Source organism: Protopterus annectens, chromosome 1.part2 (genome assembly GCF_019279795.1).
Source record: "Protopterus annectens isolate FY-2018-M chromosome 1.part2, PAN1.0, whole genome shotgun sequence".
Classification (NCBI taxonomy): Eukaryota; Metazoa; Chordata; order Ceratodontiformes; family Protopteridae; genus Protopterus; species Protopterus annectens.
This window is the reverse complement of record NC_056727.1, coordinates 95,228,496-95,250,559: the sequence shown is the minus strand read 5'-3', so window position 1 is coordinate 95,250,559 and position 22,064 is coordinate 95,228,496. Positions and strand designations below refer to the sequence as shown.

At 41.3% G+C, this 22,064-nt stretch overlaps 1 protein-coding gene across 1 annotated transcript in view; it reads right to left on the bottom strand.

The window, feature by feature from the left end:
- Nucleotides 1-1,273: 1,273 nt before the first annotated feature.
- The window catches only part of LOC122788078 (proto-oncogene c-Rel-like), a 1,849,952-nt gene continuing 1,829,161 nt past the window's right edge, over nucleotides 1,274-22,064 (bottom strand). Inside the window, exon 10 of the mRNA XM_044055006.1 lies at nucleotides 1,274-3,675. Coding sequence (XP_043910941.1) covers nucleotides 2,846-3,675 — 830 coding nt within the window. The 3' untranslated portion in view covers nucleotides 1,274-2,845. The remainder of the gene's footprint in view (nucleotides 3,676-22,064) is intronic.

The following is a 22,064-nucleotide window of genomic DNA, read 5'->3' as shown; positions in this document are numbered from 1 at the left end:
AAGATAGGTGAAAAAAAACCTTCTGTAATTTTTAAGCAAGGCAGAAATGTGAAATCACTGTTGGAAATGTCTAAGCAAGAAATGGTGCGAACACCGGGTATGTTTAAATGCGAAGCTTGTAGCCTTTGTAGGTACATGGCATCAGGGTGTACCTTTATGGTTCATGATAAAATATACAGAATAAATGGGAGGCACAATTGTAATTCGAAATCTGTGATTTATCTTGCGCAATGCCAGACATGCCCAGCATTCTATATCGGCAAGACTGACAGGAAATTGAAGGAAAGAGTTTACGAGCATATATATAGTATTAGCAAGGGTAAAAATTAGAACTTTCTGGCAAGGCACTGTACTAGTCACCCAGGCCATGTTTTTTCATTTAGGGTGATTGACCAAAAAAAGTCAGATATAAAAGGTGGCCCTTTCCCCTTAATGTTAGAAAGGCAAGAAGTGTTATGGCAGTTACACCTGGACTTGAGTAGAAAACCAGGCTGAAATAAAGTGATTTCAATTGCTTGTGTACTAAAATTGAGACGCCTCACTAGATGAATTTTGTGTGTCAATATTTAATTAATAATTTTTTGTACTTAATTTTTTATGTATAAAATTAACAGCATAAATGATTAGCATAATTTAAGATTAGGTTGACTGTTTTTTGAGAGTTATTTTCTCTCTTTTTTATTTTGTAACTTTAGGATAGGGGGATGTGTGGTTTTATATGTTTATGCATTTGTAATATGTAATTGTAACTGTAATATGTAAAAACTCAGCCACTGGGAATGCACAAGCCAGTGCATTTTTTCGTGCCGGTCCCAAGCCCAGATAAATGGGGAGGGTTGCGTCAGGAAGGGCATCCGGCGTAAAACATTTGCCAAATGATTTATGCAGAAACCAGTACAGATTTACATACAGGAAGAAATGGAAACAGGTGATCCGCTGTGGCGACCCCTAACCGGGAAAAGCCGAAAGAAGAAAAAGATGCATTTGTAATATGTAATTCTTGTTTTATAACATATAGTAGCTTAAATGTGCATATATTTTATTAGATACATTTTAAAAAAACAGTTTTTTGTTTAAGTGATGAACTCTAATTAATTGGATTGAGAATTATGTATTATAACTGATTGGTCAGATTTCTGAATGGAAGGAAATGTTTTTGTATTTAATAATGGTGCCTGTCGTTTGAATTTTGTCTGAAGAAGTCCAGTGATTTGACCGGACGAAAAACACTTTACATTATTGGTCTGAGTGTATTAAACTTTGTTTGTGGATTTGGAACCTCCTTCGCTCTTTATTTTGTTTGTTGTTTTCGTGTTTTGTTGCTGGGTTCAACTCTGATGTTGGCAAATAACTGTCAATAAAGACGTTCCCAAGAGAATAACAATGGTCACTTGGATGAAACACCTTTACATAAATCACAAACCATTTAAGCATGTCCTATAGTTTTAAATATGGAGCTCTCTGATGAAATAAATATACACAACTGGATCATGGAAACACCTACTTCACAGCTACATCTGTACCACAGGATTAGGTTATCTGCTGATTCTGAATGCTGATATGGTGTCTGCTAGTAGCTAATATCAACACTACTGACATTACTGTTACACTACTGTAAGAAACAAATATTTACTTGATTTCTGGGTAGGACAGAGATTAAACATATTACGTTATTGCTACACCAATACCATAAAGAAGATGATTAGGGCAGAGTTTAAAATAAATTAAATGAAAATTAAAGTCAACCCTGAGGACAAAAATGCAGCAAAATGTCACAGTCTTATTAGAGAAGGGAATGTGCAGACAATGAGTAATAAATAAGGAGAATGTTCACCCTTGTTTATACATCTTTACAGTGACAACCATTACAGCAGATCCCTCAAAACAAAATGTTTTGCATTCTTCTGTGGGAGAATGCTGCCTGTTGGTGTGATTTCCTAAATTTCATGACTTTATGACTTATGAAATAAGAACAATGAAAATGTCTTACTTCTTGGCTCCATAATGACACGGTCATTACTAATTCTAAAGGTGTATTTCCTTTAAACACTTACTGACTGATTTAACACGACATGTATTTAATGTCACAATATCTACATTATTTTAGAAAAGAACTAAGTATAAAACTGCATGTTATCTTTAAAACTGGGCAATCTGACAGCAGAAACAGTGCTGTATTTTAGCTATTAAAACCAGCTCAGCATAAAAACGCACCATATAAAATAAATATGCTGCACTAAACATAAATCTTTGTCAGATGACAGTTCTTCTAAGATATACAATGTGCCAAATTAGCACCTTTCTTTTATATACATGTTTTTGTAGTACTACTGTTCAGAAGGCTACAGCATGTACAGGATAAATGAGATCTGGAAGACTAACACGGTTATGTGGGAAAAGGGCTGATTTTGTTCTGCAACAATGTGACAAAAGGCTCCCCCCACGGTGTACAAGTAATTATGCTAGTATGCTGGCATGTACATACTCTTTCTGGCACCTTCTGATGTCAGGCCTTAAATAACAACGCAGCAAATTAAGGAAGTCTCTCATACCCCTTACTAGAAAGCCTTTTGCTTTAGTTTCATGTCATGTACTGTACCTCCCTTTCTATACAAGTTATTCAGGAAAATCAGAAAAGCCAGGCTGCAGGTCAGCACAATAAATCTTGGATGGGAGGAGTAAATAACAAGCTGCTTTCAAAGTGTAATCCTGTAGATCAACCCACATTCTGTACAGGACTCCAGGGTAAATAAGTATCAAGAGAAGCTTATAAAACAACTCTTTCTGTTTTTTACACTGCTGCACATTTCTGTCCTTTTAATAACTGCTTCCATCTCATGGGATCTTACTTATCTTTGGAATCATCAAAAGCCCTTAAAAGGGCATCAAAGTCTTGCTCTGGTTCGAACATGACTGAGTTGTAACGCTCCTCACCTTGACTCCTATCAACAAAATATCCACTATGCTGCATACAGTTCTGGTCATCTATAACAGTATTACTTGGCTCTCTGGTTTCAGTGAGAGCTCCACTGCTGTCCATAAAGCTGAGAAAGTTCTGTTCCATATCAGGGGCAAAGGAACTAAGAGGAGGACTATGAATGACTGCTGTGGTCGGTGTAGATGACACCTGCTGAACTTCCTGTCCTTGTTCTCTTGGTTTAAACAATGGATGAAATGTTTCCACATTAAAGCCAACAAATCTCTCCTGTGCTCGGCTGCCACCATTATGTGCAGCTACATTCACTGCACTGCTGCTCTGATTTCCAAGGTTAGTTTTATTGACACTGAAAATGTTGGTTTGAGTGACAGGTGGGATCCCTAAGTCGACAAATGCACAGTTTCTATAAATATTTGATGTAGGATTATGGTGCGTTGGCAGACTCAAGAATTCTAGAATGTCACCATGCAGATCTGAGAGCTGACTGTTGTCTTGTGTGTTGCAATGGGGACCTGGTGTTGAAAACATATCATTAGTCCCAGTGCTGTTGATGACTGGATTCACAGAAATCCAGTCCGGAGGACTTGGCTGCAGTTTTGTAGGTACTCCAGACTGAAAATATGGAGTATGGAACATCGCTGTACTGGAATCCAAAGAGGAAGTAAAGTAACTTTGTGTTGTGGGAACCGAAGGTGGTGGTGGTTGTCTTGGAGATGCTGACGAAGGGTACCCAGGCTCTGCAAAGACAGTAAGCACATCAGACAGAGAAATAACTAGAACAAAACTTCATAAACATATTTAGCAAACATGGCTCAGTGACTGTATTACCTATATTTGACAGGACTCCATAGACTTTCACAAATGATACCATATGTACTAATTTCAAGGAGACAAAAGCATAATGGGTACTACATGTTACAAAATGTGGTCAGGGAGAAAACAAGAGAGATGGAGACTTCTTAATATAACTACAGTAATGCTATTAACACATGTTCACAGCCACAGGTAAAGACTACTGCTTGAGGACACATGAGTGGAGCAAATACCTTCAAGCTTATTAATTCCAGTCTGCTGTCCTCTGCCCCCATACTCACATCCAACTATTCAGAAAAAGGTCAAAAGCAGTGGACAAGTGACTTTGAAATTAATATCAGTAGAAACAAAATAACTGCAAATACAGTTGAGCTACATCTCCCAACCTTCAATTTTCCAAATATGGAACAATACCTTTGAAAATATGAAACAAGCAGACAGAATGTGGAAGAGTAGATAACATTGTGGAGTCACGGTACAAGTTATAATGATTTGTTTTATTCTTGCAGTATGCTTTGTGGATTAAACACCACGATTCAGTAATTACACTGATTTTTGCCTAAAAATCTTAACAAATATGTAACACATTCTTTCATGGGACAGGGAATAGTTACAAAGCAAAATGAACTATGTCTTGAAACATGGTACAGTTCAGAAGTTTACAACTGCCACTATGCCCTCAAATGACATCTGAAGGCATTTATTTATTTATTTACACTGTGCTGACTGGGTTAGTCCCAATAGGCCAGTGACAACTTTTCAGGGGAGACCTGAGGTGATATTCATACTGCCTAGGAGAAATTTGGACAAGGCACCGGGGAACTTCCACTATTCTTCTCGATAATGCTGTGGAATCTTTTAAATCCACCTCAGCTATCACCAAATTAGACAGATGGAATCTCAGTTTGACATGTCGTAGGGGTAGCATGCAGTCCACTTTCAAGTGCACCAGCATCCGAAGACATGCCATTATTTAACAATTCTCAGGTCAGATTACCTTTCAGTTACCAGTACAAAAAATTTTAAATCTCAAATTCTGTACCACTATTGTTAATCCAGTAAACAACTGGCAGGCACCAAACCACGGCAGATAAAAGCATAAAAACTGTATTCACAAACAAATAAGAGGTGAGCACCTTTTCAGCCAAAGCTGCTTCATCAGACAATAAATAAAATTATGCACTGGCTTTTAAATACATCCTTTCCAATGGTATTCACATTTCAACTGATTACATAATAATTGAATTATTCAACCACCTTTGCTTAAAGGGCAGTATAGCATTGTAAAAGCATCTAAAAATTCCATATATAAAAACACATTCAGCTACTTAAATGTCTATTAGTACAGGTTTGATAGACATCTTGTCATTCAATCCCTTTCCCATTGTAGTACGCATCCGAATGATCCATTCTAATTCTTTTGTCTCAACCTTATTTCTAGCAGAATCCCTCTATTACCTAAATGTACCAATTCAATAACCATAAACTTAAAGCTATGTGATATATCTGTTTCTATTATGTGTTTTGCTAACGCATTAGTATCAGCTCTCCTATGTATATCATAGACATGCTCTTTTATTCGATCTCTTAGTCTCCTTGTTAATGTTCATCGAGTTACACTGCTGCAGTCATCACACTTGGGTTACCTGCCGTCAGGCGGTCCCACAGTCGGCCCGAGTTCCAAAGTCTTGGTCCGGCGTCAGTTACTGTCGCTTCTTTCCTGACGTCAGTGCGACAGGGGTATAAAAGAGGCAGCCGACGCCATTTTCTTCAGTCTTTCTTGCCACGCGGTGCCCGAAGCAGAAGCAGATCGCAAGTGCCGGTCGGCCGACTCCTGAGATTTTCAAATCGAATTTCAGACCGAAGTCTTCAATAAAGCTAAGTACCCCATTGGGGAACCTTTTCTTGCCTCAGTCCAATGTCAGAAAAGGTTAATAATTGCATTTCTTGTGGGAAGCAAATACCTCATAAGGATTTTCATTCTTATTGTATCCCTTGCCTAGGCCCAGACCACGACGTCACAGGTTGTCGGTTTTGTGCTAGGTTTAACAAACGAACTATTAAACGTCAGTTTGATTTCACCCGGCATTATTTTGGTAGAAAATGTAATTATACCATGCCGTCAGAAGCAACCGACGACCGGGATACATAAAAAGCGCAAAGATAAGGACAGGCAGCAGAGACCCAAACCAGACACCGAGGCCTCTGCTAGGCCAGTCGCCGTTTCTCCAGTTTTCAGTGAGGCGCCTACGCAGCCCCTGACAACCGCTGATTTAGAACCCCAGCCTGCATCCGACTCCCAAGCGGAGACTGCAGGGCCTCCAGAGCCTTTATATTTAGGCCCTTCCGACTCCATGGCTGAAGGGGATTCTGGTGCAGTTGAAAGGCCGTCAGTTGCTGAAGGTGTCTTCAGACCGACTACACTTACTATTAAATCCTATGCAAAACTGAAAACTCCATTAAAAGTAAGGAAGCCTGTACAGCAGTCTCCAGTGCAAGGCCCCATGCCTAAGAAACAGATGCTTAAGATGGCCGAAGACTTTACCCTAATCAGGGGTTCCCATCCCCCACCTGACAAAAGGCCTAGACAGGAGGAGGACTATGCTTCCTCTGAGCAGGTTTCCATTTCCTCAGACTCTTCTGAGGAACAGGAGTACTCTTTTCCCCCTTATGAAGACTCTGATGCTGAAGAGTCTATTCCTTCAGCATCTCCCCCAGAAGACTACTCTTTTGGGAAAACTTTACATACCATGAGGGAACATTTCCACTGGGAAGGCCAGGATTACTCTGATTCTAAGAAAAGGCTCCGAGAGTTCCTCTAACTACCCCAGCACAGACCCCTTGCTATTCCACTTGTGTTACACATCGTGGATGATGTTTATTCAGAATTTAGCCTTAACCCAGATTCATTACCTCCTGCACCAGCCAAACCAGACAGATACTACAGAGTCCCTGACTCACATAAATTCCTATATAAAAGCCCTGTTGCTGACCCAGAAACCACTTCCCAGGGTCCCAAAGGGGTTAAGGCCTCTATTGCTAAAAATCCTGTACCGTCTGAAAGGGATTCTAGAGCACCAGACAGATGGGGAAAGAAAGTATATACCTCAGCTACTCTAGCTATGAAGGCCTTAAATTGCCAGTTTCACATGCTGAAATATCAACAATATTTGATGTCTCAATTAAAACAAAAAATGAGCACACATACAGAGCAGCCTGATTACAAGGAAATGCAAAATTTGTTGCATGCAGCAGAACAAGTGGGAAAACATACTTTGCAATATGGATTTGATTCACTGGAAGCTTCTTGCAGAGCAGTTGTAACAGGGTCTGTCATTCGTAGGCATGCTTGGTTAAAAGAACAAACTTCACCTGATCATGTTAAAGCAAAGTTATTGGATGCACCCTTACAGCAGGATGTTTTATTTGGTGTGAAAGCAGAAGAGGTTTTAAAGAAAATGGAGGATAAGGCAAAATCTTTGCAGACGATCAAGGATTTTTTACAGGTTCAACCCCCTCGTTTCAGCAGAAATCGGCCAACCAAAAACTGGTCCTTTCCAACTTCTGACAGACCACAGAGGGGCAAATACAGATGCCCAAGTGGCAGAGGTCAGCCACAAGGCTCTTACAAGCCACAACAATGGGGTGCCACAACCCAGAAAGGAGAAGACAGGTCTCAAACTATCAGAAGACAATCAAATGACTTACCCCTCAGATTGCCAAGCAAATCACTCTTGGCAGCTCCCTTGGGAGGAAAACTTGCACTTTTTGCAGGCAATTGGCACATCATCACAAAAGACAAATGGGTCCTAAATATTGTAACTCAAGGATACAGGTTCCACTTTCACACTTTACTAAGGATAAAAGGAATGCCAAACCTGCCATCACATCAATGGGCAGAGGTTCAAAGACAAATTACAGCACTCATGGACATGAGAGCCATTCAACAGGTTCCTACAGGAGCAAGGACAAGGATTTTACTCAAGACTCTTTCTGGTTCCCCGAAAGGACAAAGCCTGGAGACCCATTCTGGACCTTTCAATTCTAAACACATACCTGGAAGTACCCAAATTCAAGATGCTCACACTACAGCAACTTCTTCCCATGCTGGGCAAGAAGGCTTGGCTAGTAACGTTGGACCTCAAGGAGGCATACCTGCATGTCCCTATCAGACAAAATTGCAGAAGATACCTCCGATTTATAGCAGGTACAACTCATTACCAATTCTCTGCACTGCCCTTAGGCTTATCTACTGCACCCAGGGTCTTCACAAAATGCCTGGCACCAGTAATTGCATACTGCAGACAAAGAGGAATCCAAATATATCCATACCTGGACGACTGCCTTATTCAAGCAGACAGCAAGGACATTCTTTTAAAACATCTGGCGTTTGTAAAAAACCTACTAAGGTGCCTAGGGTACACAGTAAACGAAAAGAAGTCAAAACTAGTGCCCTCACAAGACATAATATTCCTGGGTGCCAGCTTAAATACAACGGCCCAGATGGCTTATCTCACGCCAGACAAGCAAGGACAACTGACTCAATACTTCAAAATGATGGCAACAAAGACCCAAATCCATGCAAGAAAAATTCTGCAGGCCTTGGGATTCATGGCATCTTGCATACTACTAATACCATATGCCAAACTGCATATGAGGAAATTACAATGGTACCTGAAAAGCGTATGGACTCAACACAGCCACAGCTTGGAAACAATAATACCACTAATTCCCTGCCTTCAACAGGAGTTTCTATGGTGGGCTCAGGCATGTCACCTCAACAAGGGTCAGCCTTTCATCTTGCCCACAGCCAGGCAAACAATGACAACAGATGCATCGGATTACGCCTGGGGAGCACACATGGCAGGACAGTGTATTCAGGGCAAATGGTCTGCAGATCAAATGCATCTCCACATCAATCAAAAGGAGATGCTAGCTGTACAAAATGCCCTAACTGCTTTCAAGGACCTCCTACATCCAGGACAACTTCTAATAAAGACGGACAACACCACAGTGATGTGGTACATAAACAAACAAGGGGGCACACATTCCTACCCCTATGCAGGCAAGCAATGACTGTGTGGAACACAGCACTGACCTACCAAGTTCAACTACAAGCAAAATTCCTGCCAGGAAAGAAAAATACATTGGCAGACGAACTAAGCAGAAATATCATGGAGCCTCACGAGTGGAAACTAAACCCACAAGTATTCACAATGATAACTCAAAAATGGGGGAGCCTAGACATAGATCTGTTTGCCTCCCCCCAAAACTACCAACTGCGAAAGTTTTGCATAAGGACATACCACACACTAGCTTGGAAAGTTGATGCCCTCTCATTTAGTTGGAAAACACTAACAGTGTATGCCTTTCCTCCACTGCCTCTTCTGGCAAAGGTGCTGCTAAAAGCCAGATTAGAGAGGCCACAAATGATACTCATTGCTCCAGACTGGCCACGCCAACACTGGTATCCAATATTAAGGAACATGGCTCAAGGCCCACCATGAATTTTACATCAAATTCCTCACCTGCTGACTCAGCAAAACAATCAGATTCTACACAGCAAGCTCAAGACTTTAAATCTGGCTGCATGGCAGATTATCTAAACAACCAGTCAACACTTCTCTCTACAGCTGTTATGGATGTCATTCTGGAGGCCAGGAGACCCAGCACCAGGAAAACCTACTCAGACAAATGGAAAAGATTCTGTGCCTGGAACCAGTCTAAAGGCCAAAATCCTCTTGTCCCAAATATTCCTCAGATTCTGCAATATTTAACTGAGATGTTGCACAAAGGCCTTTCCTTTTCATCCATAAGATCCACGCTTCAGCTATTTCAGCTCATTACAACATGGATCCTCCTATTTTTTCACATCCATTATTAAGACAGTACCTCAGAGGGGCTAAGAACATAAGACCACCCCGAAGAGCACCAACACCAACTTGGGACCTCAATTTTGTTTTGGAAAAACTTACACTACCGCCCTTCAAGCCAGATTTTTCAGCTGATTTACAATTTTTATCATAGAAAACTGCCCTGCTGCTAGCAATAACTTCAGCACGAAGAGTCTCAGAGCTACAGGCCCTAATGGCAGTGGAGCCTTTCATCATTTTTCATCAAGACAGAGTCTCTTTATGAACTAACCCTTCCTTTATGCCAAAGGTAGTATCCAGTGTTTCTGCTACACACACCAAGGGAAACCTGTACCTGGTAACATTAGGCCTCATTCAACCAGAGCTACAGCAACATCAGCAGCCTTCCTCAGAGGGGTACCAACCAAGGACATTTTGGAAGCTGCAACTTGGAGTTCAGTGCACACCTTCACCAAGCACTACCACTTATCTCTATACTCAAAAACCAGAGCTGGCTTTGCAACTGCAGTTTTGCAGGGCCTACTAGCTTCTCCAAACCCTGTTTAGTACCAACCGCCCAGCCTTAGCTTTGGGATTCGACCCAAGTGTAATGACTGCAGCAGTGTAACACGATGAACATAGTACAGTTTTGTACCCACCATAAATGTAGATGTTCGAGTGTTCACACTGCTGCAGTCCAGGTTACCCTCCCACCTTCCCCTCTTCTTACCTGGGTTTTATCTATAGCTCCCTGTTTATACAAGCTCTAAGATGTATTTCTATATGTTGTATTTGCTCAGAGCTGTAGCTATTGTTTTCTATTTATGTAATTTACTTAGGATTATGTATTGCCTTCCTATTTGGGGGGACCTGACATCTGGGGCAAGAAAAAATGAAGAAAATGGCATTGGCTGCCTCTTTTATACCCCTGTCGCACTGACGTCAGGGAAGAAGTGGCAGCAACTGACACCGGACCAAGACTTTGGAACTCGGGCCGACTGCGGGACCGCCTGACGGCAGATAACCCAAGTGTGATGACTGCAGCAGTGTGAACACTCGAACATCTACATTTATGGTAGGTACAAAACTGTACTTTATACCTACATAGAAAGATTTACATAAAATACAGTATGTTAAATGTACTAAACTGGTACTGTTACAGTCAGCAAGTCAAATTCAAGAGTTAGATGACATAGTTATTGATTAATTTGGCAGGTTATATGATTTCATTAGCAGACCGCTCATTTGAAGTATACTGTTCAGTAATATGTTACATTTTCCCTTTTGTACAACTGGTTTCATGCTGTGCAGGAAGAGATGAAACATATCATATACACAGATATATGCATAAACTATATGTGAGTATATAAGTATAGATATATAAACTAGACAACTTGATCACTTATGAACAACAGAGACAGTGCCTGAAGAGCATGGAAAAAAATACCAACTCAACTTTCCACCTGAACTTATATAAACAGCTTTGCAACCAAACAAAAAGCACATCTTACTAGACAAAAAAAAAAATATCAAAAATCTCTGAGCAACCACATTCCAACCTGAAGAAATTCTGGCATTCAATAAACAAATTACTATCTCCAGGAACCTCTCTTCACCAAACCCCTTCCCTAACAAACCTCCTAATGAAACTGTAACCCCACTTAACAACTTTTACATCAAAACAACAGAAAAGCTTATTAAATCAGAAACTCTTGATATTAAGATGCCACCTCCCACCTTATCTCTCCCCTTGTTCTCCCTAGCACCTGTAGCAACGTCCTTTATCAGATCACTTATTAAGAAACTCAAACCCGGTTCCCTATCAGCCAACAAACTATCCCCATTATATCCCAAACATGCATACCCTGTATCTATACTTATCAACAGATCCATTCAAGAAAATACAGTACCAGATATCTGGAAAATATTCTTCATAATACAAGTGAGGGAATTCTACAGAACCCTCAATTTACAGGCCTATTGCCATATTATCCCCCTTATCCAAGATACTGGAAAAATGTATACATAGACAAATACTAAAGCACCTCTTACAGGCAAACCTAATTATAGCCACACAGCACGGTTTCCCACCCTCGCACAGTACTACCACTGCCCTCCTGTCTTTCACACACAACACTGCCCAAGCTAGAGATAAAAATAAATTTGTATCAGCTCTATTCCTTGACCTATTCAAAGCATTTGATACTGTTTCCCATCCCATCCTCCTAAGCAAACTTTCCAACCTACAACTCTCTACCTCCACTACCTCCTGGTTTAACAGCTACCTCTCAAGAGAGATATCAGTCCATTAGATGGCAAACATCCTTCTCCCCTTTCCGTCTTGTTAATACCGGGGTTCCCCTATCCAGGGCCCCCTACTTTTTAATATATTTACAAATAACCTCCATGTCTCCTGCCCCCACTCCACCTTAATACAGTATGCAGACGATTCCACAATTAACACTTCCGACAATTTACAAAATCTCCACACTGTCACTCAACAATCTCTGCAGCAAGTAGAACAATGGCTAACTGAAAACTTGTTTCTCAACCACAAAATGACTAAGCTTCTCCTTTTCCTTCCAAAAAACCTAAATCCAGCTAAAGACAGCTTCACCATCTCATCCTTAGATAATGCAATTATCTCCACCGACTAAAACGCCAAATTGCTTGGTGTTACTACAGATGACCAATTAAAATTCGACCTACATATCTTAAAACTGTATCAAAAAGTCCAATCAAAAACAAGGTCTTCTATACTGCAACAACAAATATATACCTAACAAATCTAGACCTATGCTAGCTCAAACATTTATTCTACCATCCCTGCTATATGTTGATCCCATACTTACTAGCCTCCAAACTAATAATCTTAACCAAACTAGAAACCACCTATAACAATATAGCCAGATTCACAGCCAGTAATAGCTACAAATCCTATCATTGTACATCCCTGAAAAACGTAAGATGGCCTGGGATCCCCTACATGCTTCAAATATCACAACTACAAATTCCACACAGCATCCTAAATAGCCCCAACTGCTGCCCTGCCCTTACATCTATAATTACACCCTACACACCCAATCGTGATCTCAGAAGCACACAACAAAACCTTCTGCAGATGACCATGCTAAACAAAAATAATGGAAAAATACTTTACAGTCATTCAATTGGATACTCTTGGAACACACTTCCAATGTCCCTTCACTCCACTACCAAAAGTGGCAAATTCAAAAAGCAACTAAAAATTCATTTCCAAATGCATGGATCTGTACTTGTCAAGAAATTACCTAATGAATTGTTCTTCTTCTCTCAAGTAAGATAATCTGCCTGGTATCTACCTGAACGGTTTTGCACATATCACTCTCTATGCAGTTAGTACCTATGCTATTAAATGCATCTTTGTTGTACTATGTCATGATGTTACTCTGAATTTTTTTTAATTTTAGGCATTGCTACATTCCTTGTAAATAATTTAATGCTAACCAAATTTCTCAAAAATATTGTTACTGCATTCTCAAAATAATGTACTTTTGCCTTGTATATATTCACATTGTATATTTCTCTCTGTTTTTGTACTCTTAAGTATCTTACAACTTGAATTGTTAGGTTTTTCTTATTTTTTAATTACTTTCCTGAAGTTTTTCTCCTTGGGCCTCTGATGAAAAGGGCTCTCTGGGCCCAGGCGGGCTAACCATTTAACAAATGTAAAAATAAATAAAACAATGATTTAATAAAAAAATATTATGGTGGAATCATAATATCAACAAGTTTTATAATAAAAGGAAAACAATTCTGACCAAATGTAAGAGTATTTCCCAGAATGGTAAAGCCCTTGTCACTGAAATAAACAAACAACTCAGGAGCTTAATAAAATCCACCAACACCAAGTCTGTGGCTAAAATAACTACTCAAACCAAAGACAATCACAAGGCATTTTTCAGTTATGTTCGTAAAATCAAAAGCACAACACAGCAAGTGCACTGAGTTGATTGTGAATGATGTTACCTGCACTAAGGCTGAATATATAGTGAACTTACTGGTCGATAAATTTAGCTCGAACTTTACCCTTCTCTCCCCTCTGTCTGTGCTTCAAGATATACCTGAAATTGGCTTGCCTCTAGTTACCAACCTCCAAACACTCTGGTTTTGTCAAAGGGAGAGTATGCCAGTTAAACTTGGTCAACTTCTTTGAAACAGACATCAAAGCCATGGATGAGGGGGAGACGGTACACACCGCCTACCTTGACCTAGCCAAAGCCTTTGACACTATTCCATACTTGGGCATAATAGATAAACTCTCCCAGCTAGGCAACAACTCGTATGTTACCAGATGGGTAGCTAACTGGCTCACTGATAGAACCCACTTAGTCAAAATAGGGGAAGCCACCTCTAATAGTAGACTCGTAATAAGTGGTGTACCCCAAGGATCTGTCTTGGGGATTCTACTGTTTGGGATATACTTTTCTGAGCTGCAAGCCAAAACCGGTGGTCTGTGGCTGACCAAGTTTGCCGAAGACTGCAAGCTGGGTGCTGTCTTAAACTGCCTTAGTGATGTGAACATCCTCCAAGAGGGCCTTACCCAAACTAATGACTGGTGCCAAAAGCATGGCCTCAAACTGAATGGCAAGAAATGCACCATTATTCTCTTTGGGGAAAATGGCATCCCCACTAATTATCACATTAATAACAATGTACTAAGCACGCAATCAGTTGTGAGGGACTTGGACACCCAGGTTGATGGCAACCTAACATTTGACCACTACGTTGCCTCTGTTGTACTGAAGGCTTTCTACATAGTTAACCTCACAAATAAGGGTATTTCATCCAGGAACAAGGATGTCATAGCATCCCTATACTCCTCCCTTATCAGCCTCATTATCGAGTGTAATGCCCCCTTCAACATGTACCTTGCCAAGCACATGCAGCAGGTGGAGAAACCACAGAGGTTCCTGATCAGGAAAATCCAGGGTCTCAAACACCAGTCCTATACAGATAGGCTAAAAGCCCTGTCCCTCTACTCAGTCCCATACAGACTGCTCAGAGGTGAACTGTGTCTGGCATACAAGGCCATCTCAGACCCAGCCTTGATGGAGTTGTTGCATATCCATAAGTCAAACTCCACTCGTGCAGCCCGCACCCAAGGCCTCAACCTGGTCTGTGACATTAACAGAACTTGTTGGTGGGATAGATTTGTGTCCCAAAGACTTCCCCATCTGTGGAATAGACTCCCTCTCCATGTCAAGCAGAGTACCTTTCTAGCCCTCTTTAACAGGAACCTGGACGACTGGATGGGAAACAGAAAGTCACACCTGGGACCCACCTGTGTCTCTGCCGGACAGGGGAAACAGGTGCTGACTTTGTGGGAACCTGGACGAAATTTTTGGCTAAGCTTATAAGGGCCTCTGGGCCAGTAGCCTAGTATCATCCTATGAACCTATAAATCACACAAGATCAAGTCCTAAAAGAGCTATCAAAGGCTAAACGTGTTGCATCAATGGGGCCTGACAATATACCTGAATGCATCTTAAATAGCATGAAGCATGACTTAGCCATACCTCTACTAACACTGTTCAATCTCAGCCTCCTAACAGGTTTTGTAAGAATCGAATGGAGAACAGGGGAGGACCTTCCACATACCCAGGCAATTACTGTCTAATCAGTGTCATATGCATAGCCATGGAAAGACTTATCAAGGAATTAGTCAGTGACGACATACAGAACCTCCAAACTCTGGACCCATCACAGTTTGGATTCGTCAAGGGCAGGTCATGCTTACTCAACCTAATGGATTTTTCTGAAAAGGTCACCAAAGCAATGGATCAAGGCAAAATGGTGCACACATCATACCTCAACCTGGCATTCCCCACTCAGGCACAGTAGGAAAGCTAAATAAATTGGGAGTAAACCACTATGTCATCCACTGGATTGCCAACTGGCTCACAGATAGGATGCTAATAATCAAAATAGGGGAAGTTACCTACACAAAGAAACCAGTCACCACTGGGGTCCTACAGGGTTCTGTTCTGGGATCTCTCCTGTTTGGCATCTACTTTTTCTAAAGTAAAAGCCAGTACCAAAAGGCTCTGGATGACTAAATTTGCAGATGACTGGAAGCTAGGAGCAGTCCCTGAATCCCCAAATAACTTAGCCATCTTCTTGCAGGAATGTTTGTCTCAAATAAATAACTGGTGCCAAAACCATGGATTGAAACTAAATGCCAAAACATGCACTATCATACCCTTTGGGAAGTCATCTACTGCGGAGAACCACCACATTGACAATATACCCGTAAGAGTTAGCCCAGTTGTTCAAAATTTTGGGAACTTATGTGGAGAGTGACCTACCTTTTGACCAACATGTGTCTATGGTTGTAAGAAGGTCCTTTTATATTGCACAGCTTATAAACAAATGGATTATGTCTACATCTAGGGATGCCATTACCCTGTTTTACTCAGCCCTTATTAGGCCAGTCATTGAATACGATGTCCCCTTTGATATGTATCTGTCCAGACACAAGCAACAATTGGAATGCCCACAGAGATACCTTACCAAAAGGACACAAGGCGTAAACAACACGTCCAACATGGAACAATACCTTTAAAAATCTGAAACAAGCAGGGAACTTATGTGGACAGTGACCTAACGTTTCACCAGCATGTGTCTACTGTTGTAAGAAACTCCTCCTATATTGCACAGCTTATAAACAAAGGGATTATGTCTATATCTAGGGATGTCATTGTATGCTTTACATTGCTTTATATTGCACAGCTTATAAACAAAGGGATTATATGTCTATATCTAGGGATGTCACTGTATGCTTTACTCAGCAATCATTAGGCCAGACATTGAATATAATGCCCCCTTTGGCAAGTATATGTCCAGACACATGCAATAACTGGAATGCCCACAGAGATACCTTACTAAAAGGATATATGGCCTAAACAACACATCCTACATGGACTGATTCAAAGCCCTTTCACTGTACTCAGTATCCTACAGGCTGCTAAGAGGTGAGCTGTGTCTGACATACAAGGCATCTTCTGCCGCATTACTGATGGATTTACTGCATATCAGCAAGTCAAATGGCATCAGAAATACTTGGCCTAGAGATCTAAACCTCTTCTGTAGCATCAACAGAATGGTTTGGAAAGAAAGGTATATCTTGCAGAGGATATTGCTACTGTGGAACAGACTCCCCATCCACATAAAACAAAGTTTATTCCTGTCCATATTCAAGTGCAACTTAGATCTATGGATATGAAAAAGAAAAATTACCCCAGTACTGCCTTCTGTACTACTAATGGACGGGCAGCTCCTAAATGCTTTATCCCATGCATGGGTTCCCTCAAATTATCTATGGTATGATCCCAGTTATTCTCATTAGGGGTAATATATAATTACTGACCAACGGATGGGTAACACAATCTATAACCAAATAGGATAGGTTATTTTGAACATATAAAGGCTAGGCTCAAAATGGTCTGTAAGGGCAGCTAGCCTAGTACTTACCCATGAACCTATAAAAATGTGAAAGTTGACCATTCAGGAATAAATCCCAATATAACTGACACCCCCTTTACAAGTATTAATGAGCAAGGTGCAAAAAAGGGGAGTAACTGCAATAGCACTTAGCAGGTCTTGTAGTTTTTTTTAAACCTTGCCAAGTGTGGTCACACTTAGTGAGGTGAAAAATTAAACACAAAAACAGATAAAAAATTAAATTATAAGAGAGAGTTTGTGTGTGTGTGTGTGTGTGTGTGTGTGTGTGTGTGTGTGTGTGTGTGTGTGTGTGTGTGTGTGCTTGTGCTGACATTTAATACTTCAGTAGGGTATATTTTGGATATAAAATCCAACAGCAATTAGATATTCTACAGGAACTCTGAAACATTATGTGGAGGAACTACTTTACATCGAAATATAAAAAAATGTATATACTTATAAAAAAACAAATGTAAAACAACAGTTTAACAGATAGACCATGGTCTAAGTGTAATTATGCCCTCCAGGATGGGTGCTAGTGGGGAAATCACCCTTTCAGTAGTGCAGAAGTCCAAAGTCACAATAACAACCACCCTCTATCAGCCATTACTGCTTGCTTAACTTTCTTTCTGATACAGTGAAAGGTACAAACACATGATGAACAAGGAATAAAACACTAACAGTACACAGGCATCCTTAACACAACACACTAAGAATAATAAAAAAAAATATCATCCTGCCTTTAGGACTTCCACCTACTTCTGCAAGGAATCCTGTATTGCTTAGTTAACTTATTGTTAACTATGAAATGACAACTGGCTTATCTGAAATATATGGTTCTAGTCCTGTGTGAAGTCCATCAGCAGTGCCCTTGTTCTGTGTTTTGCAGAAGGTTGTTTTAACCAAAAAAGTTGTCACTCACAGCTGTTTAAAAACAGGTGCTGTGAGTGAGATGGAAGAAGAGTACAATTACTGCAGCTGTCCTATCAGTCATACTCTATAGATCAAAAACAAAAACTGTTTTCAATCTCTTTTGGAAACTTCTAAAGTACCATGGCACTTTGAAACAGTAATTCTCTAGTTCTCTGGTATGTCTGCTTGACTACTGGCTTATTATTTGGATCTAGATTTCTGACACTGGGAAACAAAGTTAAATTATCATCAAAGATCCTAGACTCTTACGAATGCCAGTTTGAAATGCAGACCACCAGACAGTATTTCCATATAATAAAAAGAGCTGCCTGAACAGAAGGATAACAATTTAGCTGAAAATAGATAACATATGGGTGTGAGTACTAGATTCAAAAGCACACATTGCTTATCTCTGCTACACGAATTGCCTGTCTAATCATGCACATTAGATATTTGACGTGATGATGTGCACTTACAATCATGTTATTTAATTTTTGTGGGTGAAAACTGGTGAATTGGGATGCAGAATGTGTATTCCAGGACAGCAGAACAACTGGCAACTTATTACTGGAAAAGGGATGTCCCTGATAAATTGAGACACCTGAGAGATAAGCTTGTTTGTATCTAACCTCTGTTCTTACAACTCTTCATCTTAGAGGATAACAGCACCCAAAATCTCAAAAAGCAAGCTTGAGCTTTTCTATAGTACTGTTGTCCCTATCTTGAGTGCACTGGGGTATCCAGCTTTATCATCCGAGTCAGTATTAGACATGAGACTTTGATGGGGAGTCTATGTGCTTTTTTGCATGTCCTCTTTCTTGGTAAGTCAGAGAGGTATGACTTGACTCCTCAGTAGACTCCGCCTAACGTGAAGCAATAGTTTTGAGGCCCATGAGTCTACTCTGACCAAAGGATATTCGATGTGGGGAAGGTGAAGGGGACTGGGGTATCCAGCTTTATCATCCGAGTCAGTATTAGACATAAGAGACTTTGATGGGGAGTCTATGTGCTTCTTTTGCATGTCCTCTTTCTTGGTAAGTCAGGGAGGTATGACCGGACTCCTCAGAGGACTCCGCCTACCGTGAAGCAATAGTTTTGAGGACCATGGGTCTACTCTGACCAAAGGATATTCGATGTGGGAAAGGTGAAGGGGACTGGGAGTCATGGGGTGGAGCCAAACCCAAGGAGGTCTGTGTCTTTACTCTGTGGAGAAGAAATAATTCTCTCCAAAACCTAAAAGGCCATTCTGACTGCCACCAGATCCAAAAATGACACACCAATAACTGGATTCTTTTCCCAGGGGAAGTGACCACAGCTGAGGATGGAATCCTGAATGAGGAGAAGGTGGGACAGCCTACAGGAAGGATCAGAAGCTATGACACAAAAGCCAAAGTCTCTGACACCACCAGCAGAGCCATACAAGACAGCTCTGAAGATGGCACCTAAGCCTTGTCCGTAACTCCCCAATACTAAGACTGCTTCTGTACCAACAACATCGAGGTAGAATGTGTCGGATCTAGTATCCCTAGCACTGACAACGGAGAGGGTCAGCTCCAAGGGGACAGGGCCCATGTGGAAAATTATCTCCAAAACCAATGGGAAATAGGATCTGTAATGACTGCCTTTGGAGCCAAAGTATGACTCCCATCTCAATCTGAGTCTTCAGAAAGCTCCTGATCAGATGATCCAAGTCCACCTCTGATGTGCTTTTGTAGGACTTGAAGGATTTCAACGATGATTTCTGATAAGACTCCAAAACTGCAAAAATTATAAACACTGTTAGTGACTCCCTGCTGGGTCAGGAAAGTAAACCTATATTTTTTGTCTGTGAGTTACTTAAACTGATAGAGCTGCTTTTTGTTTTACCTGCTCGATTTTGTTTTCTGTTTTAAGAAACCTGCTTGGCCTGGTGTTTTTGTTCTATGTGAAAAACAGACACTTAAATTATCTAGGCTGTGCACTTCACCTGTTTTTTCATTGGTTAATTTGTTTCTTGAGTGATACTTAAATACACAGGGAATTTCTGGGTCTTTGTCTTTTTCTAATAAGACTCCAAGCCTTCTACAACTACAAGCACTGTTAATGACTCCCTGCTAGGTAACGAAAGTAAATAGAAGTTATGTATTTACCAAAACTTTGCATCTGTGTTATCCAATTTCATTATTCATCACAAATGCGTACTCGGATCCAACCGGCACAAGTCTCCAAGCAAGATCTAAGGCTCAAGCTCCTCCCTCCCCCATAATCCACCACTACCGGAAGCTCCACAGATCGAGTTTGGCAAGAATCCTCTAACTAAGAAATTAAAAACTTTTTATAGTCAATACCTTGAATAAACTGAGTGAAGGCAAGAGGTGATCCCCCAAGTATTATAGGCCCAGATCTACAGATCCTCGGGAAGTGGAAGGGAGAAGGTGGGAAGGATAGTGATGAATAACAAAATTGGATAACACAGATGCCAAGTTATGGTAAGTACATAACTTCTAATCGGATGTTATCCATATCATTATTCATCATGAATGGGTCAGAGTCCTCAGCTACCATGTAGACCTTGGGAGGCCCTAAGGAAGGATATGCCAGAGGACCGTTGAACCAAAGGCTGCCCTGTTTCTAGAGACGATGTCCAATTTGTAATGAGACACAAAGGCACGGGGTGAGGCCCAGGTGGCAGCAGCGCAAATCTCTTCTCTCGCCATTACAGCTGAAAAGTCACCATTGAAGATGATGCCTGCACACACAAGAAAGATGAATGGGCATTGATAAGGAATGCGTGCGAATTGACCATTGTACCTGACGAGTCCACTGAAGTACTCTCATGTGGAATCTAGCTGTGGGAACAAGAAGTATAGCTGCAGCCATTGAACCTAGAATCTTGAGGACAAGGTGAGCAGGTGAGAAAAGAACTGCCAGGACATCTGCGACCTGCCGTCTGAGCATTAAGATCCTTTGTTGAGGCAGGGCCACAATCTGTGAGAGTGTGTTGATCTGGGTGCAGATGAACTCTAAATTTTGAACTGGCTTCAGTTTGGACTTCACCTGGTTGATGGTGATGCCAAGATGGTGGAACACTGACAACAGAAAATGAGTAGCATTCTCCAATTGATGCCTTATGGTCATTGTGAGGAGCCCATCAACTAAATAGGGAAACATCTGGAATCCTTGCAGCCTGAGGAAAGCTGCGACCACTGCAAGACACTTGGTAAACACTCGGGGGGGGGGGGGGGCTGTGATGAGACCAATCTGCAGGGCCCTGAACTGACCATGATCGGTTCCTCGACAAAAGTAGAGATATCTCCAAGATCATCTGAGAACCAAAATGTGGTAGTAGGCATCCTGGACAGCCACAGAGCACATCCATTCTCCCCTGGGCACAAGTGGCAGGATGGACTGAATGGTGATCATCCAGAACTTCGACTTCTTGACAAAGAGACTCAGACTACTCAAGCCCAGAACTGGGCGAGGGTCCCACGTCTTTTTTGGCATCAAAAAGAAAGAAGCAAGAGTAAGTTCCAGACCCTCATTGTCCTATCAGGACCTTTTGGATGGCTCTTTAATCTAGAAGCTTTTGGACTTCTAGCCGGGCCACCTCCCTCTCTGATTAGGTGAGACATCCAGGAGAGACAGTTTGGGGCCCGGAGGTGGAAGAAAAAACGGAATGGAACAGCCCCTGGATATGACTTTGAGCATCCACTGATTGTTTGTAATTGAAGCCCAGGTCTGTGGGTGCAAAGCAAAGTGACCCCCAACCACCTCCAGGGTGGGATGGTCATGCAGCACTTCAGGAGCACTGCAAGGGCTTCTCAGAAAAAGGTTCTCTGTTGCCCTGATTCTGCGGACCCCCTCTCCCTCTGGGGTGGTGTCTGTTACTGAAACCTCTTCCCATGCCCCTGGAAGAAGAATCATCTGGAGCATCCTGGACGGCGCCTTGTGACTTAGGAAACCAAAGCTTCTTTCCACCCCTTTGGTTCTTGCAGAAAGTCCACTGGGGAGTGGAGAATCTGATCCCTCCTGACTGTCGACAGGGTCTTACCCTCCTGCTTGCTGCGGGTCAAGGTGTCTATGACTGT